At 41.3% G+C, this 20,533-nt stretch overlaps 1 protein-coding gene across 8 annotated transcripts in view; it reads left to right on the top strand.

Annotated features, from left to right (window-relative positions):
• Osbpl6 (oxysterol binding protein like 6) overlaps positions 1–20,533 on the top strand; it is a 130,292-nt gene that overhangs the window by 5,431 nt on the left and 104,328 nt on the right. For all 8 annotated transcript variants that reach the window (XM_004660297.2, XM_045146991.1, XM_004660296.3 and 5 more), the window contains exon 2: positions 18,287–18,573. In XM_004660297.2, coding sequence (XP_004660354.1) covers positions 18,472–18,573 — 102 coding nt within the window. In that variant the 5' untranslated portion in view covers positions 18,287–18,471. The remainder of the gene's footprint in view (positions 1–18,286; positions 18,574–20,533) is intronic.

Genomic DNA, 20,533 nt, shown 5'->3' with positions numbered 1-20,533 from the left:
GGTGGTGAGCTTATGGGAATTTAGGTGCTTTCTTTGAAAACTTGCTACAAAATACTTTTAAAATCGCTGTTGAGGACATGTCAACATGTAAACCCAATCAAGTACACTGTGGCTTAGGTGTGTGAAGATGGGAAGCTGTACTTAGGGAGGCATGCTGTGAGGACAGGGATGGATGTAGAGATCCCATTATTTGAACTCTCTTGGGTTCTAGACTTTCGTCCATGGCTCATTTGTCCATGGCTTATTTAAGACACACAGAGAGAAACAGAAAGAGGCAGACACAAACAGAGAACAGAGACAGTCTGGGCATTCCAAAGCCTTCTGCCACTGTAACTGAACTCCATGGTGGCCTGAACCACTTTGCACTTCTGACTTGATGTGCGTGCCTGGGAGTTGAACCTTGGGCTGTGGAGCTTTGTAGACATCTTTTCCCTTTGAGCTATTTCTCCAGTCCATTGTTTGTTTGTTTTTTTTTTTTTAAGCAGGGTCTCACTCTATCCCAAAGTGACCTGGAACTCCCTCTGCAGCCCACACTGGCACAGAATTAATTCGTGGAAGTTCTCCCCCACCCTTCTACGTGCTGGGATTAAAGACATGCGCAGTTGTTCCAAATAGTGTTAGATGGGCTGGAGAGATGGCACTGTGATTAAAGTGTTGGCCTGCAACACTGATGCACCAGGGATCTATTTCCCAGTGCCCACATAAAGCCCGGGTCACAAGGTGTCACGTGCGTCTGAGTTCACTTGCAATAGCAAGAGACCCTGGAGCAACCATTCTCTCTCTCCCTCTCTGTCTCTCTTTCTGCCTCTTTCACTCACTCTCTCATAAATAAATAAGTAAATAGAGGTAGTTTAGATTTTTCCTTTTTTATGAAGATTCACCTAACTTTCGACAGACGTGCAAAAGCAATCCAATAAAAGAAAGACAGCTTTCAACCAATGGTGCTGAGCCACTAGGTATCCCTAAAAACAACAAGTCTTGATCTAAACTTTATACAAAATAATGTATAAATAGATTGTAGATTTAAAGGTATAATTATAAAACTTACAGGAAAAATAGTAAGTTTTCAGGATCTAGGAACTATAACCTACTTTTTATTGTCCTTTTGAGTATTTTATTCAAACTTCAAAAAATAGTAATGACATCTTCAGAAAACAAAAACAAAACATTGGCTATGTGCCCTTTGCTACCATGCCCTAGATTTTCTGATTCAGGCCGCTTTTTTTCCTACTTCTCACTAGGTATCTCATACTCAGAATAAAGGTATTGGTTTATTCCATGAGCATGATTACCTTTTAATCATGAGTTCTACCAATTTTTTTATTTTAAAATATTTTTATTTATTTATTTTTTGGAGAGAGAGAGAGAACGGATACCACAGTGTCTCTAGCCACTGCCAAGAAACTCCAGACACATGCCTCACTTTGTGCATCTGGCTTACATGGGTCCTGGGGAATTCAGCCTGGGTCCTTAGGCTTCACAGGCAAGCTCCTTAACTGCTAAGCCATCTCTCCAACCCATCTACCAATTTTTTGAACATAATTGAGAAGAGGGGAAAAGGTGTTTTTTTTTTTTTTTTTTTTTTTTTGGAACAGGCATATTCTCATGAGTGCTGGGATTAAAAGCGTGTGCCACCACACCCAGCTCCTATAGTTAAAGTTCTATCAGAACATGGCTACACTTACTTTTCTAATGTCTCTGACTGTTTTTCATCTACAACTACTATACGAAGTTATGAAGTAGCTAAAATAGAGGTTGAAAAGTTCATAAAACTTAAATATTTTCTGTCTGCCCTTGTCATAAATGTTTATAGACTCCAAATCTAGAGAAATCTGTGTAATCTTGTTTAATTTCTGAATTGGCAGTCCGAGAGCTTTTGTGATTATGGATATTAGTAGACAACAGAAGTCTAGTTATTCCTTATAGATGTTTTTGTCTTACTTTTCTCTTTATTCACAGAATATTGCATTTGTATTAAAATCATTTCCACAGGCTTTCTAATGCACTTATACATAATTTTGTAGTATAAAAACCATTTAGGAAGACATAAGTTTTAAATGCTAAATGCTTTGCTTATTACCTAAAATTCATATTCCAAAACATTTTTAGTTTCTGAAGAAAACTTTCAGCCACCTCTTTGTGCTTGAGACTTTGGGTCTGTGCCTTGGCAATGAGTCTGTGTGCACAGGCCGTTGAAGCCCACACTCAAGACACCATCATCAGAATTTTGATCGTAAGTATGAGTGAGCTCACGAACTTACATTTCCAGCCAGGTGTGGTGGCACATGCCTTTAATCCCAGCTCTTGGGACGCAGAGGTAGGAGGATTGCTGTGAGTTCGAGGCCACCCTGAGACTACATAGTGAATTCCAGGTCAGCCTGAGCTAGACTGAAACCCTACCTTGAAAAACAAACAAATAAACAAACAAACAAAAAACCCTTGCATTTCCAGCCACTTCCCACTGGCATTTCCTAAGTTTTAGAGTTTGGGGAAAGTTGTTCATTCCAGTGCAATAGCAGTGACATTGTAAAGCCATTTTGAATTCCTTCAGCTTTCCCTTACTGACTTTGAGACAGAGTTCCCTCATGTCCGAGTGGTCAGGTTATCACTTTAAAATCTGTTTTCCAACTTAATTTAGTTAGTTACTGTTGCCTTCTCTTTTAACTGCCCTGACGGGTTTCAAATTTATTTTAAAATTCCCTTCTATATTATTAAGAGAAATCTACAGATTCAACATAATCCCATCAAAGTTCCAGTGGCATTCTTCACAGCGATATAAAAAAAAAATGACCCTAAAATTTATGGAAGCATGAATTGGATAACTAAAACAATTTATAGAAGCATAAATTCACAAAGGCAAACATTTGGAGAGCCAGAGTGATTCACACAATTTAAAATTTATGGAAGCATAATTTCAAATAGCCAAAGCAAGTCAGAGCAAAGAACAGTGGTAAGAGGTATCAAAATACCTGACTTGAAGTCATACTGCAGAGCATCAGTAACAAAAACAGTATGGCATCAAACCAGTACCATGCACAGCCAGACATGTAGATCAGAGGGATAGAAAGGGGCGCTCAGAAGCCCACAGAGCTACAATCACTTGATTTCTGATGAAGATGCCAAAAACATTCACTGAAGCAAAGACAAATTGTGCTGAAAAATTAGATGTCCACATGCAGAAAAATGAAGCTAGATCCCTGTCTTTCATTCTATGCAAAAACAAAATGGATCAAAGACCTCAACACAAGTCCTGAAACTCTGAACCTTATTGAGGACAAAGTAGAGAAAACATTACAAGATATAGGCATAAGCATGTTCTTGCTGCAAAGGAATCCAACAGCTGAAGAAACAATGTCAAAAACTGATAGGAATGGGCTGGAGAAATGGCTTAGTGGTTAAGTGCTTGCCTGTGAAGCCTAAGGACCCAGGTTTGAGGCTCGATTCCCCAGGACCCATGTTAGTCAGATGCACAAAGGGGCGCACGTGTCTGGAGTTCGTTTGCAGTGCCTAGAAGCCCTGATGCGCCTATTCTTTCTCTCTCTCTTCCTCTTTCTCTCTCTGTCTGATGCTCTCAAGTAAATAAAAAATTTTAAATATTAAATAAATAAATAAATAAACTGATAGGAAGAATTTCATGAAATTAAGACATTTCTGTCCAGCAAAGGAAACAACTGAGTGAAGAATGAGAGATTATCTTTGCTGGCTATACATTGGACAGAGGATTAATATCTAGAATATTTAAAGAACTCAAAACACTGAACAACCCAATCAATAAATAAACTAATGAAGTGAACAGTCCTCAGACTATGAAGTACAAATGGTCAATAAACATGAAAAAATATTCATATCCTTAGCTATTGGGGAAATTCAAATTAAACTACATTAATATTTCATTTGCTCTCAGTCAGAATGCCTGCCATGAAGAGAGTAAGCAAGAAATGCTAGTTAGGGTATGAGGAAAAGGAAACCTATAGGTACTGCTGGAAAACATGGAAATTGGTCCAGCTACCATGGGAATCATGGAAGTTCCTCAAGAAAACCAGAAGTCCCATATGTCCCAGATTAACCATTTCTGGATGTACCCCTCCCCCCCAATCTAAGGTGCCATATCACAAGGACACCTGGACATCCATGTTTGTTGTTACACTATTTGCAGTGGCCAAATTGTAAAATCAGCCTCTGTGTCCATGAGCAGATGAGTGTGTAGAGACGATGTGATTGTGTCTGCTCATTGCTGCTTACCTTAGCCATAGGAAGGAATGGAATTATGCCATTGGATGGAAAATGGATACAATGATCATAATTAAGCAAATAATTTAGACATAGGCAGAAAAATATGGAGCTGGACTACTGGCACACACCTGTATTGTGATCAGTTGGGAAGTAGAGTCAGGAGGATCAGCGTGGGCATGATACCAACCTGGTCTGTGTAGCACGTTCTGGGCCAGCCAGGGATATGCAGTGCGGCGCAATTTCAAAAAGAAACAAGAAACCAAAATGAACAAACAACACGTCTTCTCTCACTTGTAGATCTTACAAATGTTTATAAACACATGAAAACTTTTCTGACAACAGAAGAGCAAGGGAAGGAGGAAGACTATGAGAGGAGTCCAGGGGGAGGAGGACCAAGCACAGGAAACAGGGAGCATATGTGGTCAAAGTACATAATACGCTTGAAAGAAATTATGTGTACAAACTCAGCACTATGTGCAATGTATCTGTGCCAATGTACATAAATTAACAATTGAGTGTAGTTTTGGAGTGAAATAGATTCCATATTTAGCCTACCAGTTTTACTTTAACATTTGTGTATGATTATGGGTTTTTTGTTTATTTGTTTGTTTGTTTTGAGGTAGGGTCTCACTCTGGCCCAGGCTGACCTGGAATTCACTATGGAGTCTCAGGGTAGCCTCAAACTCACAGTGATCCTCCTACCTCTGCCTCCCGAGTGCTGGAATTAAAGGTGTGTGCCACCACGCCCGGCTTATTTTTAGTTTTTTGAGACAGGATCTCACTCTATAGCCCTGGCAGGCCTCAAGCTAACAGCAGTTCTCCCTCAGCCTCCCAAGTATCAGGACAACAGGTGTATTCCACCATACCTAGCTTAAAGTCATCATGATTAGTGTGATCATTTTTATCTTGCATTGCTGTGTGAAGTGTATTTCTAATGAGAATTGGAATTTTTCTTTTAGTATGAAAACCTTTTTAAAATCCACTACAAGATACATTCATTGTACTGGTAGATGTTTAGTGGCATGCTTACTTCCACTGTGGCTGGTGGCAGGTTCCCAAGGGGCTCTCTAAAGCCCTAGGTGAGGAGGGGTGCACCCCATGGCCCCGAAGCTGCTACAGGGGCATGGTGTAGAAGAAGCTGAGCCCTTGTGGTAGACTTTGTTTATGGCAGCTGTTCCTCCCTCATAGCCATGAGCAGGAATAATTAGAATCAACGTGCGTGCTTGACGGACAGCCCATGAAGCATTGTGGGTAGCTGGTCCGTGCATATTCATTAACATAAACCTGGCCATTCTAGACGGATGTCAGCTTGTCAAAATTCCGACCATGAAATGTCTGTAATTAGGATAGATGATGGGCTTGGAAATTACTAAGTGGCAGGTGCCATAATTCTCGGCAGTCGGGCTAATCTATCTGCTGTGTTTCGAAAGAATCAATGCTGTCACCTGTTCCCAATCCCTGATGCATAACCTGACACCAGGGAGATAGGACCTGATTATGCCCCAGGCCCCTTGGGTACCATTAACAACCTAGCAGGTCTTTTTTGTTAGGACGATCAAGAAGTTGTCTCTTGGGAATGTTGAACTTTGTACAGTCTTTCTCTCCAGCAACTACTGAACAGATAAGAAAGTGCAGTTTGTAAATCGTTTGTATTATTTTGCGTTATCATCAAGCAAATACAATAAAATCAAAGAGCTGCTTTGAAGGGGGCTGTCTGTTCTCCACATCAGGAAGGGACTGCAGTGAACATTCTGGGCGTCACGTAGTCCCCACCCTCAAGGAGCTTGCAGAACCAAGTCAGAGAAGTAGCTCGGTGCACGGTCCGTGGCATGTGCGGGGTACCAGTGTGGAAGTAAGTAGTAAGGCTGGAGGGACACTTCCAGTAAGGTTTCATGAGGGTGAAGCCTGACCACAAAATGACAAACACAAATCAGCACCTTCATATCATAAAAGTCCATATAGCTGATAATTCAGGAATTCCTGTGGTGAGATGTATTTATGTTAAACATATATAACATATACTTTACCACTGTGGCCACTTGTAAGCGTACAGTGCTCTGCCACGAAGTGTGTTCACGCCCACTATCTGCAGAGCCTTTTCATCTTCCACGCTGGAGCTGGGGACCCATGAAGCACTAACTCTGTTTCTTCCTCAACAAAGCCTCGGGTGAGGACTGTTCTATGTTGTGCACAGGTTTGGCTAATCTGGGAGTTTCAGATGAATAGGATCGTGAAGTAATTGCCCTTTAGTCTTCTGCTTTACTTCATTTCGTACAATGTTTTCAAGGTTCATCCATGTTTCACATGTTAGAATTTCCTTCTCTTTTAGGCTAAATAATACTTGGCTATAGAATGTACCACACTTTCTTTTCTTTCTTTCTTTTTTTTCATACTCTTTTCATCTGCTCAAGTATAGATGGACACCTTGATTGTTTCCTCCATTTGGGGTCACGATATGGACATGACAGTACAAACTGGCCTACAGCTACTATCTTGGTTCCCTTGGGAGCATTTCTAGACATAGAATTGCTCAATCCCATGAGAACTTTAGTTTTAATTTTTTATTTATTTATTTATTTATTTACTTATTTATTTTATTTGAGAGAGAGAGATAATGGGCAGGCCAGGGCCTTCAGATGCTGCTAATCAACTCCAGAAGCCTGAGCCACCTTGTGCATCTGGCTTACCTGGGTCATGGGGAATCAAACCTGGGTCTTTTGGCTTTTCAGGAAAGTGACTTAACTGCTAAGCCATCCCTCCAGCCCAAATATGCCCCCCCCCCCCAGGTAGGTTTTGCTCTAGCCCAGGCAGACCTGGGAACCACTATGAAGTCTCAGGCTGGCCTTCAACTCATGGCGATCCTCATACCTCTGCCTTCTGAGCCACCAGGCCCAGCTATTTTTAATTTTTTTAAATGTTTTATTTATAATGTTTTATAAATGTATTATTTATTTATTTATTTGAGAGAGAGAGAGAATAGACATGCCAGAGCCTTTAGTCATTTCAAATTAACTCCAGACGCATGCACCCTTGTACATCTGGCGTACATGGGTCCTGGGGAACCAAACCTGGGTCCTTTGGCTTTGAGGCAAACACCTTAACAGCTAAGCCACTTCCCCAGCCCATTTTAATTTTATTTATTAATTTGAGAGAGAAAAAGAGGCAGAGATAGGGAGAAAGAGAGAGAATGGGCATGCCAGGGCCCTGGGGAACCAAACCTGGGTCCTTTGGCTTTGAGGCAAACACCTTAACAGCTAAGCCACTTCCCCAGCCCATTTTAATTTTATTTATTAATTTGAGAGAGAAAAAGAGGCAGAGATAGGGAGAAAGAGAGAGAATGGGCATGCCAGGGCATCCAGCCACTGCAAATGAATTCCAGGTACATGTATCACCTTGTGCATCTGGCTTGCGTGGGTCCTAGGGATTTGAACCTGGGTCCTTTGGATTTATAGGCAAGTGCCTTAACCATTAAGCCATCTCTCCAGCCCTATTTTTAATTTATTTTTATTTTATTTAATTTATTTTTATTTTTTATTTATATGAGGTAGGGTCTCTCTCTAGTCCAGGTTGAGATGGAACTCACTATGCAGTCTCAGGGTGGCCTTAAACTCACAGTGATCCACCTACCTCTGCCTCCCGAGTGCTGGGATTAAAGGTGTGCGCCACCATGGCCGGCCCTATTTTTAATTTTTAAGAACTATTTTTTTAATTTAATTAATTTATTTGAGAGAGTGAGAGAGAGAAAGGCAGACACACACACACACACACACACACACACAGAGAGAGAGAGAGAGAGAGAGAGAGAGAGAGAGAGAGAGAGAGAGAGAGAGAGAATGGGCATGCCAGGGCCTCTAGCCACTGCAAATGAACTCCAGACACACACACCACCTTGTACATCTGGCTTACACAGGTCCTGAGGAATCAAACTGAGGTCCTTTGGATTTGCAGGCAAGTGCCTTAACCAGTAAACCATCTCTCCAACCCTATTTAAAAATTTTTCATTAAGCCGGGCGTGGTGGTGCATGCCTTTAATCCCAGCACTTGGGAGGCAGAGGTAGGAGGATCGCTGAGAGTTCGAAGCCACCCTGAGAATACATAGTGAATTCCAGGTCAGCCTGAGCTAGAGTGAGACCCTACCTTAGAAAACCAAAAAAAAAAAAAAAAATTTTTTTTAAGTTTTGTTCATTTTTTATTTATTTATTTGAGAACGACAGACAGAGAGAAAGACAGATATAGGGAGAGAGAAAGAATGGGCGCGCCAGGGCTTCCAGCCTCTGCAAACGAACTCCAGACGCGTGCGCCCCCTTGTGCATCTGGCTAAAGTGGGACCTGGAGAACCGAGCCTCGAACCGGGGTCCTTAGGCTTCACAGGCAAGCGCTTAACTGCTAAGCCATCTCTCCAGCCCCCAAATTTTTTTTTAAATTACATTTTTTCAAAATATATTTTATTTATTTATTTGACACAGACAAAGAGGCAGAGAGAGAAAGAGAATGGACGCACCAAGGCCTTCAGGCATTGCAAACAAACTCCAGATGCATTCACCCCTTTGTGCATCTGGCTTATGTGGGTCCTGGAGAATTGAACTGGGATCCTTTGGCTTTGCAGGCATATGCTTGAACCACTAAGCCATCTCTCCAGCCCCTATTTTAAATTTTTAAAGGAACTGCTGAACCACTTTTTTTCTTTCATAGCAGCTACACCATTTTCCATTCATACCACATTTTTAAAAAAACTGGTTATTTTGGCAATAAATTCTAAAAATATAAATAGAATGTGGTTCAGTAAGAATTTGCACAAACTTGACAAGTCTTATGAATGTTACAGTCATAAAATTCATAGTGTGTGTGTGTGTGTGTGTGTGTGTGTGTGTGTGTGTGTGTGTCAGATTTTTCTTGTACTGGCCCAGTATTACCACGTTGGGTTGGTGTGTGTGAGAGAGAGACAGAGATGGAATGGAGCAAACCAAAGAATATGTGCCTGCCTCTCATCTCTCTTCTTTTTTTTTTTTTTTTTGTTTATTATTATTTATTTATTTGAGAGTGACAGACAGAGAGAGAAAGAGGCAGAGAGATAGAGAGGAGAGTGGGTGCGCCAGGGCTTTTAGCCACTGCACACGAACTCCAGATGCATGCACCCCCTTGTGCATCTGGCTAACGTGGGTCCTGGGGAATCGAGCCTTGAACCGGGGTCCTTAGGCTTCACCAGCAAGCGCTTAACCGCTAAGTCATCTCTTCAGTCCCTCTCATCTCTCTTCTATGTCTACTTTAAACAGATGTGAACTAGGACTCAAATGCACTTGAACATGTTTTATTTATGTACTGAGCCATGCTATTTATACATATTTGTTTTAAATTACTTTAAAATTTGAATTTGAATTTTTTTTCAGGTGGGGTTTTGCTGTAGCCCAGGCTGACCTGGAATTCATTATGTAGTCACAGGGTGGCCTTGAACTCATGGCAGTCTTCCTACCTCTGCCTCCTGAGTGCTGGGATTAAAGGTGTGCGCCACCACACCCAGATTAATGTTTGAATTTTTAATTGTCATGCAGTTATTGCCTTTGGAACACTTAGTCCTGACTTTTATCAAATCTAGAAACTGTATCACCAACTCTAGAGCAACTTTTAAAAAAATATTTTTTTTATATTTATTTATTTGAGAGAGAGAGAGAGATGCAGAAATAGGTAGGTAGAGAGAATGGGTGCACCAGGGCCTCCAGCCACTGCAAATGAGTTCCAGATGCGTGCACACACTTGTTTATTTGGCTTACATGGGTCCTGGGGAGTTGAACCTGGGTCCTTTGGCTTTGCAGGCAAGCACCTTAACTGCTAAGCCATCTCTCCAGCCCTTTAGAGCAACTTTTAAAGCTTGAATTGTCTCCTATATTTCAAAAGAAATTTCTTTTTTAAGTGGAAATAACTTGAGTGTGTCTGGTTACAGAATTAATATATACCCAATATAAAAAGAGAATGCATAAAATCTGGGGTAATATGACCTCAGATCAATACATTGTTGATACTTGTGCCATAATTTTAACAATTTTATTGATCTTGAGTTATCTTCTCCATATTTATCACCTATCTATCTATCTATCTATCTATCTATCTATCTATCTATCCATCCATCTATGTATCTATCTATCAATCAATCATCTATGCACCCTGTATCATCTTTCAGTTTATCATCTAATCATTTGTTTACATAACTCATTATTTCCTTAGGGGAAATTCTTAAAAGTAGAATTGCCCAAATTAAACTCACCGAGAAAGGGTAAACTAACTTACACAACCTCCAGTGACACATTGGTCATTTATGTCACTTGACTTGTGAATTGCCTGGTGTGTTCTCTGTCCACACTTCTGTTAGCATATATTTTTCTCTTTGTGCATGTTTGTGTGTGAGTGCAGGCTTGCCACAGCTCTCACGGGGCTGTCAGAGGAGACCTCGGGTACAGTTTCTCACTTTCTCCGTGGTGGAGTCACCAGGCTAGCTGGCCTGGGAGTATTGTGGGATTCCTCGGTCTCGGCCTGTGTTGCACCACAGGTGCCCTGAGATTGCAGACGCATGCTGCCATGTCTGGTTTATGTGGGTTCTGGGGTCTGAACACAGGGAGTCGTGCCTGCTCAGCAAGTGCTCTTACTCAGCCATTCATCTCTCCAGCCCTTTTGTGCACATTCTTATCTGACTGATTTGCAAGAACTTTGTTATGTATTAAAAAAAACAAACAAACAAAAAAACTGAGCCTCAGAGAGCACTGTGGAAGAGGGGCAGAAAGATTCACAAATGGGTAAGGATGTCTTGAGGCACAGTCCCCCACCACCCCGCTGGGACTGACCGAGGCCTTCTTGACCCTATAGTAAATAGCATAACCCCAGTGAGGAGGGTCTCTAGGGTAATGGGAGTTGGGGCAAGGGGATAAAAAAGAATAACCTGTTGTAATTAGTATAAAATAAAAATTAAGGTTGGGCGTGGTTGTGCATGCCTTTAATCCCAGCACTTGGAAGGCAGAGGTAGGAGGATCACCGAGAGTTTGAGGCCACCCTGAGACTACATAGTTAATTCTAAGTCAGCCTGGACCAGAGTGAGACCCTACCTCGAAAAGCCAAGTAAATAAATAAATAAAATAATAATAATAATAATAAATAAAATTAATATAAAAATACTAAGCCTTTTAAAATACTTTTTCAGGTGTCTTTTTTTTTTTCCCCCTGGTTTAGGCTTCATGTTTAGTAAATTATTCTCCACTCCAAAATAATTAAATTTTATCTAATTTTTTCCAATGCTCTTGAAGTTTTTGTTTTTACCTTTAAAAGCTTAAGGCTTCTAGCATATATTTGTTACAAAGCATGAACTAAAAGATATAGCATTTTTCTGGTGGCTTGATAGGACAAGGAAATAGAGGGTGAACAAGGACGAGGAGATTGAATTTTTATGTTCAGGAATATTTTTGGATGTTATTGTCTTTAGTTATTCTCAGTATTGTCAGCAGATTCCATTAGTTTATGTATTAACTCTCCCCGTCCTCATTCATTGGCTTTTTTTCTGTTCGTAAGATGACTTCTTCAGTTTTTTGTCTTTTTTTAAAAAAAAATCACTATGTTTTTTTTTTTTTTTCCTAAATAATTCTCCTCTCCTTCATCAGTATCATTTTAATTACTGAGTTTAAATTTTGGTGTCATTATTGGTTTCCTTAAGTTCTTATCTAGGTCAATTCCCATTGAGGCCAAACCTGTCTTATCTCTTAATCAAAAATTCCACTTTTTCTTCAAGTTTTGTGGAAGCACTTATGCTCGAAAGCTACCTCCTTTTTCTTCCAAAGAAATCCTCTATTTTTTGTGTGTAATAATTTTCTTTCCTCAGGGGGAATAATTTTTCACAGATACTTAGCATATAAATGTTAACTAATTTTCTTTCTTTTGTAGGAGATCTTCTCTTTGCCAAAAGATTGTACTTGACTCACATGCAAATTCTCCTCATAAAATCCACCTTGAAGGCTTGGAGATGAGGGAGGTGCTGATCTTGTTTACTTTCTTTGTGACTAAGGAGAGTGAGGGGCGAGTGGAGGTTTGGTCAGTAAATCATCGACGAATTTAGCCTCTATGTACCATTTTTTTTTTTTCTCCTTAATTTTGTAGAGAACTGCACCAGAGGCCAGGTTTGGAGGGAGTGTTTGGAGGTATGTTGGGACATGCCCATTTAGGAAGCCAGGCCTGAGGAAAACAGTAGAGAATAAATCGGCCCGTGTATCTGCTGGTCCAGGAAGGCTAGGCTTCAGAAAGCAGTTGACCTGGGAATGTCCTGGGTGCAGGTTAAATGTCCCCAAGTAAGAATGGCTAAGCATATTGTGTTTTGCTTGTATGATGGCCTGATCTGTAGTGGTTAAGATGATACGACTCACGTTTCACTGTTGCAAGAAAGGATTCTAGTGAGACTTTTTGGTTTTTCAAGGTAGGGTCTCACTCTAGCCCAGGCTGACCTGGAATTCACTGTCTAGTCTCAGGGTGGCCTTGAACTCACGGCAATCCTCCTACCTCTGCCGCCCTAGTGCTGGGATTAAAGGCATGCGCCACCACGCCCGGCATTTTTTTTTCATATATATATATATATATATATAATTTTTTTTTTTTTTTTGAGTGAGACATTCTTGATTGAAATAGTGTTATTTTCATTGCCCTGTTTTGGTTGAAAAGTAGAACCAAAATATTAGCAAGGGTTATCTTTAGTATTGAAACTAGAGTTATTCCAGATGTCTTCATCTGAACCTTCATCCTTTCCTGGGGCTCATAGGGTGACTGGTGCTATCCCCAAACACCTGCGGCCTCGCCCGCTGAGGGCACTGGCTTTGCGCACCACTGACCTCAGCGGGCCACCGGGCTTCATTCAGCTGTGAGCCGGGCTTGACTGTGCCATCTCCAGGCCAAAGCTCTGCTCTAAGAAGTGTCCTGTGGTTCTGTCATGGTCTTTCTTCTCTCTTTCACGGGGACTGCTCCCCTAAACCTGGGGGGCCTGGACTCTCAGGACTTTGGTGCCTGGCCTAATGGACACGCAAAGTCTTTCTTATGAGGACCCGTGGTTTGGAGCTTGTTTATGATGGTACCACAGCTTAGCCCAGGCTAAAGAGTCCCCACTTTCAAATGTTTTTCTGGACACATATAATTTACAATTACTGTGAACAACAGGTTTTAAAAGTTCTCCCCACCACCTTTTGCTTTAATTAGGTCCCTGGATCATCAATGTGAATTTTGTCACTGGGTGTAAATGTAAATGTTGGAGCACTTACAATATTTTTTAATTTAAATTTTATTTATTTATTTTTATTTTCACAAATTTTATTAACATTTTCCATAATTATAAAAAATATCCCATGGTAATACTCCCCCCCGTATGTACTTTCCCCTTTGAAATTCCATTCTCCATCATATTACCTCCCCATCTCAATCATTCTACTTACATATATACTATACCAACCTATTAAGTACCCTCCTCCCTTCCTTTCTCTTCCCTTTATATCTCTTTTTTAACTTACTGGCCTCTGCTACTAAGTATTTTCCTTCTCACACAGAAGCCCAATCATCTGACTTACAATATTTTTGGAGCTCCTACTGCTATAAGAGAAGAAGGAAATAGAAAAATAAGATGTTCGGCTCTCATATTGCTCTTATTTTTAGCCACATTACTTTTCTTACAGAGTATGGTAATTATGTTGGTATTGGCTTTAAAATGTATGGTCTTGGGTTTAGAACATTGCTCAGGCAATTTTTGAAAATGTGTTCCAAGAGATGTTAAATAAGTGTTTCCTATGTCACAGTAATTCTTACAATCTAGGTATAAAAAATAAATAGGTCCAGACATCTAACAGAATTTAAACTTCATTTTTGCAATGCATTTAGAAATACAACAGATCATCAAGCAGTTGATTGATCATTGCTTGGAATGATATTTAAAAATCTTTCAAATTTATATTAGATACTTGAAACCTTTTGTTTAAAAATAAAGGCTCTAAATTAATAGACATTACAATAATAATCAGATCTTGGGATAAATTTAGATCTTTATTCACTGTTCCCTTCTTTCTTTCTTTTCTTTTTTTTCAAGGTAGGGTCTCTCTGTAGCTCAGGCTGACCTGGAATTCACTCTGTAGTCTCAGGGTGGCCTTGAACTCACCATGATCCTCCTGCCTCTGCCTCCTGAGTGCTGGGATTAAAGGCTTGTGCCACCATACCTGGCTCCTCTTTTTTATATTGGTGAACATATTCATAATTGTCATTTAGACTAAAAGTGGCCCTTCCATTGTAAGTTACCCTGAAAATATCATGTTAAATTAAAACAAAGTGTCATCGTGAGGAAATGTTACAGATAATTGGAAGAAAGAAAAGAAACAAGGGAGCCGGGCGTGGTGGCGCATGCCTTTAATCCCAGCACTTGGGAGGCAGAGATAGGAGGATCGCTGTGAGTTCAAGGCCACCCTGAGAATACATAGTGAATTCCAGGTGAGCCTGAGCCAGAGTGAGACCCTACCTCAAAAAACCAAAAAAAAAAAAAAAAAAAAAAAAGAAAAGAAAAGAAAAGAAACAAGGGAAGGAAAGGAGGGAAAAGAAACAAGTCCAACAGAAGTGATGAAGCTTGGACTGAATTAATTTTTGAGCTGAGCAGCTGCTAAGGCTAAGAGTTTGATCTTGTTTCTACCTTATCCCTTGGGGGCACTTGAACACATCACAAAGCCATCATCTTTTTGGCTGTGTCTACTTGTCAAACAAAGTACTTCAAATCTTGGATCAGAGTGTTAAGCTTCCTGTTTGCTGGTGCCAGGGCTTGGCTTCAGAAACTTTGTTCACACTTATTAGATTGCCTTTGTGAAACAGAAAGATTAGATGAAGATGCTCAACTATCGGGTGTTGGCTTCATTAACTGCCATTTGCCAATATGGAGTGAAACTTGACTGCTGCCCACTAAAGAGCTCCTGGATCTTCACATTTCTATTTGCGGAAAGGCTGGTTTTGTTTCAAGAGAAATCTTCCAATTTGTCGAGTTAATAGCCTTTATTTTTCCTGTGATCACAGTGCATTTACAATATTAAGGAAGGACTATAGAGCTGGACGTGGTGGTGCACACCTTTAATCCCAGCATTTGGGAGGCAGAGGCAGGAGGATCACCGCTAGTTCAAGGCCAGCCTGAGACTATGTAGTGAATTCCAGGTCATCCTGGGCTACAGTGAGACTCTACCTCAAAAAACTTAAAAAAAAAAAAAAAAAGGAGGGGGTGATTATAGACTAGTCATTAGAATATCCAGTTTTCCCAGTGTGTAAAAATTTTTCTTTATTATTGGGATGATTGTTTTCTAATTGATTTAAAATGATTCTTTAGTGCAAAGGATTGAACTTGGGATCTTGCACATCGTAAACAAGTGGTCTACCACTGAGCTCCACAACCAGTGCTAGGGATTGCGCTTTCAAGGATACCCTGTTGGATCATAATTAATACAGTCAAGGTTGGAGAATCCAGTAACATCATACTGATAATTCTAAAACTATAGTCATAGGCTTGTATAACATTTCTTTACACGTACAGAGTTTTCAAAATGAATCCCACTTATTTGTTTCATTTCTATGACTTATCTCTCTAACTGAGATTTCTTGATCTTCAGACCTGCATTAAGTGTGTACCTCTGCTTAACTCTCCCCAACGAAATCTCAAACAGAACTAACTTCACGTGGAGTTGCCTGCTACTTCTTTAGTCCATTGATTCTTGCTTTCTTGTAGGGCCTCCCTTATCTTTTCCTGCAACTTCATTCACCTCGTGGTTCCCCAGGCAAACTTCTGTAGCACATATCTGATTGTGACATACCACCGTGTCACCTTACGTCTTTGACAACTTGGGCTACTGTAGCAGAATTATCCAGACTGGGCACTGTATGAAGAACACACATTTCTTTCTTTTTGTGTGTGTTAGTCATCTTTCCCTTATGATAATGCTTTTGCTTTAGTTAGTGTTTTTCTTTTTCTTTTCTTTTTTTAGATTTAATGGGTGTGTGGCATGAGGAGGCTGTGCATGCTTTATGTCAGGGTTGCAGATTGCATGCAAGTGTGTGCATCTATATGTGCGGGCCAGAGGTTGGTGTCAGATGCGTTCTTCAATTGCTCTCCACCTTTTCTTTTTGTCACGGGGTCTCCCACTGAACGTGGAACTTACCAACTCAGCTAGAATAGCTGGCCAGCAGATCTGGGAAATCCTCCTGCACCCACAACTTTAAATATATATATATATATATATATATATATATATATATATATATATATATATATATGTGTGTGTGTGTGTGTGTGTGTGTGTGTGTGTGTGTGTGTGTGTGTGTGTGTGTGTGTGTATGTATGTATGTATGTATGTATATATATATATATATATGTATGTATGTATGTATGTATATGCAGAGAGAGAGAGAGAGAGAAAATGGGCATGTCAGGGCTTTTAGCCACTGTGAATGAACTTCAGACACATTCGCCCCCCTGGTGGTCATGTGTGGCATTGCACACTTGCATCACGCCTCTGGCTGTATGTGGGATCTGGAGGATTCCAACAGGAGTTCTTAGGCTTCACAGGCCAGTGCCTTAACCACTAAGCAATCTCTCCAGCACCCACAGCTTTTATATGGGTGTTGAGCATCTGAATTCGGGTCATCATGTTTGTGCCTTGTGGACTGAGTCATCTCCCAGCGGAAAGTCCAAGATGACAGGACTGGCAGGTTAGCATCTGGTCTCTCTGCCTTCAAGATGGTATCATGAATATGGTGTCCTCTGGAGAAAGTGTCATGTCTTCATAGGAAAAGAACAGCAGAGAGAAAAACCATTCCCATAAACTCTGTCTAATAGTAGCATTAATTCCTTTAGGTCCTACCTTCCAATACTCATGCTCTGACCATTAATTTTCCAACATATGTATTTGGGAGGATACATTCAGGCCATGGAAGCCCACATGGTCTCCAGGGCTCTGCAGTGACTGGCCTCAGCATTTCTTTGGCCATAGTATTGCTGTCTGTCTATATGCTGAGCATACGGGCCACTGGTGATTCGATCATGCCTTGCTGAGTAACCAGGGAGGTACTTCAGATCTCGGTGCTGATTTCAGTCCACAGACTCTTGCAAACCTCTTGCTGGTTGAGATTCATACTTAACCATGCCACAGTTTCGAGGTACAAATAGCTGAGGATATTTGTTGTGTTAACCAGCTTTTTATAACTGTAACAACATATCTAACATAATCAAACTATAAAGAGAGAAGATTTGTGGCTCATGGTTTTAGAGATTCCAATCTGTGACCAGGCAGGTCCGATGATTTTAAGACTTCTAGCTGCGGCGCCAGAAGCAATGGAAGGAAACAGATGACAGACTTGTCACCTCATGGCCAGGAACAAAAAGAGAGAGAGAGAGAGAGAAAGAAGAAGGGTCTAAGAACCCATAATCCCCTTGAAGGGCGTAACCCCATTGACTATAGACCTCTCATAAGGCCCCTGTCCATCTTCCAATAGTGCCCCCTTGACGACCCAGCCTTTGACACAGAATGCTGGGCAACATTCAACATTCAAGCTGGAGCATGTGTATTCCGTGGCTTTTCACCCAAGCTGGTTCTCAGGATGCACTTGTAACTGACTGCTTTGTGTTATGTTAACCATGTACACGTAACACAGATGATCTGTGATAAAGACAAACACGGATGAAGCTCTTATGTTAATCCATTGGGTAGGGGACTTGAAATGACTGAGGAAGAAGCTGACACACTTTGGCATTAGAGCCCAGAATATTAAAAAAAATCTTAAAGTGCCTTGAGGCAAAGAGACTCTAAGGCAGGGATGAGATTTTAGCATATACTTTCTTCCCATTTTCCTTGTTGGTAAGGGAATATGTTAATGTATATCCTCTACCTTAAAATATGGAGAAGTATTTCCTGTTGTGTCAGAGTTCTTCCTTTTGCTAACAAAAATTCGTCCCCCCCCCCAAAGAATTGGATTAATTTCTTTTGAGAAATACTTCCACAAACCTCTCTGCTTGTTTTGCGTTTAGGTGGTTTGGACCCCTGCGCTCTCCCTGACTCGTGAGATGAAGTGAGGCAGGAGCATCACGCTGTCTTTCCTGGCCAGACCTGATTCCCAAGATGGAACAAAGCTGAAGAACCGCTGCCTCGTCATCTGTGAATCGGGAGAAGACTGGGATGGTCTCAAGTGCATGGCCCTAGGCTGACTGCAGCGATGAGTTCAGACGAGAAGGGCATATCCCCTGCTCATAAAACATCCACTCCGACCCACAGAAGTGCCTCCTCTTCAGTGTCCTCTCAGAGGGAGGGCAGGCAGGTAGGAGCCCAGTACAAGGTACATGTGGTCATTTTATGCACACCCAGCCCCGTTAGGACAGGGTGGGACTGCTAAATCATCCTGAAGGTTTATTGCGAATTCCTTTGTTCCTCGGGTCAACTCATCAGTCTCTGATGGAGGCACGAAGCTCTTGCTTTTCTGTTGTTCACAACCCTTTTTAGACTGTAGAATTCAGGAAGGGGACAGAATGGCTCCCGCAAGCACGTGGTCTTTCTCACGTAGGACACCTCGAGTCGGCACCAGGAACTTGAAGGTGCTGTTCTCTCTTTTGGGGTCATGGAAAAGTACTGGTGAACCCTTACAAGACTCATCTGTCAGGCTAACACTGGTCTTCAAACCTGAACCTCTTTTAGGGTCCATGGACCCAGATTAAGGAATTAGATGACAAATAAAATTGTAGTATCAGTCAGTTGCGAGCAGTGTGAACTCAGTAATTTTTTTTTTAATATTTTACTTTATTTATTTATTTGAGAGTGACAGACAGAGGGAGAAAGAGGGAGAGTGTGAGAGAGAGAGGATGGACGCGCCAGGGCCTCCAGCCATTGCAAATGAACTCCAGACGCATGCACCCCCTTGTGCATCTGTCTAACCTGGGTCCTGGGGAGCCACGTCTCGAACTGGGGTCCTTAGGCTTCACAGGCAAGCGTTTAACCGCTAAGCCATCTCTCCAGCCCTGAACTCAGTAAGTTTTAAAAGAACGCAGAGGAAGCAAACTGCCCTTGCGTACGTATGGTAAGGCCTCCGTTGTCCCATCTGAGACAGGTCTGTAGTTGTTTTTGTTGGCAGCTGCTGCATTCCTATTTAGGGGATTGTTCTACTGCCAGGATGTACGAGGACTAATCACACAGGTGCTCTTTGTTGATAAAATGGTGGTGTCTTCAGCCAGCACAGGTCAGAGAGGAACTTTTTTCCCACTGTAATACTGTCTTGCGATAGTACTTTAGTTGTACAACTAGAAATGCACCAGTAGGCTGTGAACATTTTCTTTTGTTTGTTTGTTTTGTTTTTCAAGGTAAGGTCTCACTCTAGCTCACGCTGACCTGGAACTTGCTATATAGTCTCAGGGTGGCCTTGAATTCACAGCGAGTCTTCTACCTCTGCCTCCCCAGTGCTGGGATCAAAAGTGTGCACCACCATGCCCAGCTAGGCTGTGAACTTTTTAAAAAATACTGTATTTATTTATTTGAGAGAGAGAAAGAGATAGATCGATAGAGAGAGAGTGAATGGGCGCACTAGGGCCTCCAGTCAACTCCAGACACATGTGCCGTCTTGTGTATCTGGCTTACGTGGGTCCTGGGGAATCAAACCTGGGTCCTTTGCAGGCAAGCACCTTAACCACAGGTCACCACCATGCCATCCCTCCAGCCCAGGCTGTGAACTTCTAGAGGAAAATTTCCTTTGGCAAGTTTTTTTTGTTTTTGTTTTTTGTTTTTTGAAGTAGGGTCTCACTCTAGCCCAGGCTGACCTGGACTTCCCTTTGTAGTCTCAGGGTGGCCTCGAACTCACAGCGCTCCTCCTTCCTCTGCCTCTTGAGTACTCGGATTAAAGGTATACGCCACCACACCTGACCTTTGGCAAGTTTTTCTTTGTGAACACGTTTACTGGATTCCTTACTTCTTTGTGTTCCCTTGTTACATGTTTAAAGCATGTTGCCTTATGTTTAGAAGTGTATACATCACATTTTAGCTTTATTTTATTACTTTGATTATTATTATTTAGTGATTTTTTTTTTCTTTAGTGGCAAGGTCTCACTCTGGCCCAGGTTGACCTGCACCTCACTTTGTAGTCCCAGTCTGTCCTCAAACTCACAGTGATCTTCCTACCTCTGCCTCCCGAGTTGTGGGATTGAAGGCATATGCTATCTCACCCAGCTATTATTGTTATTATTAGTATTATTTTTGAGATAAGGTCTCAAGCAGTAGTCTAAGGTAGCTTCAGA

The sequence above is a fragment of the Jaculus jaculus genome, chromosome 4 (genome assembly GCF_020740685.1).
Source record: "Jaculus jaculus isolate mJacJac1 chromosome 4, mJacJac1.mat.Y.cur, whole genome shotgun sequence".
Classification (NCBI taxonomy): Eukaryota; Metazoa; Chordata; class Mammalia; order Rodentia; family Dipodidae; genus Jaculus; species Jaculus jaculus.
This window is presented reverse-complemented; position numbering and strand designations above follow the sequence as displayed.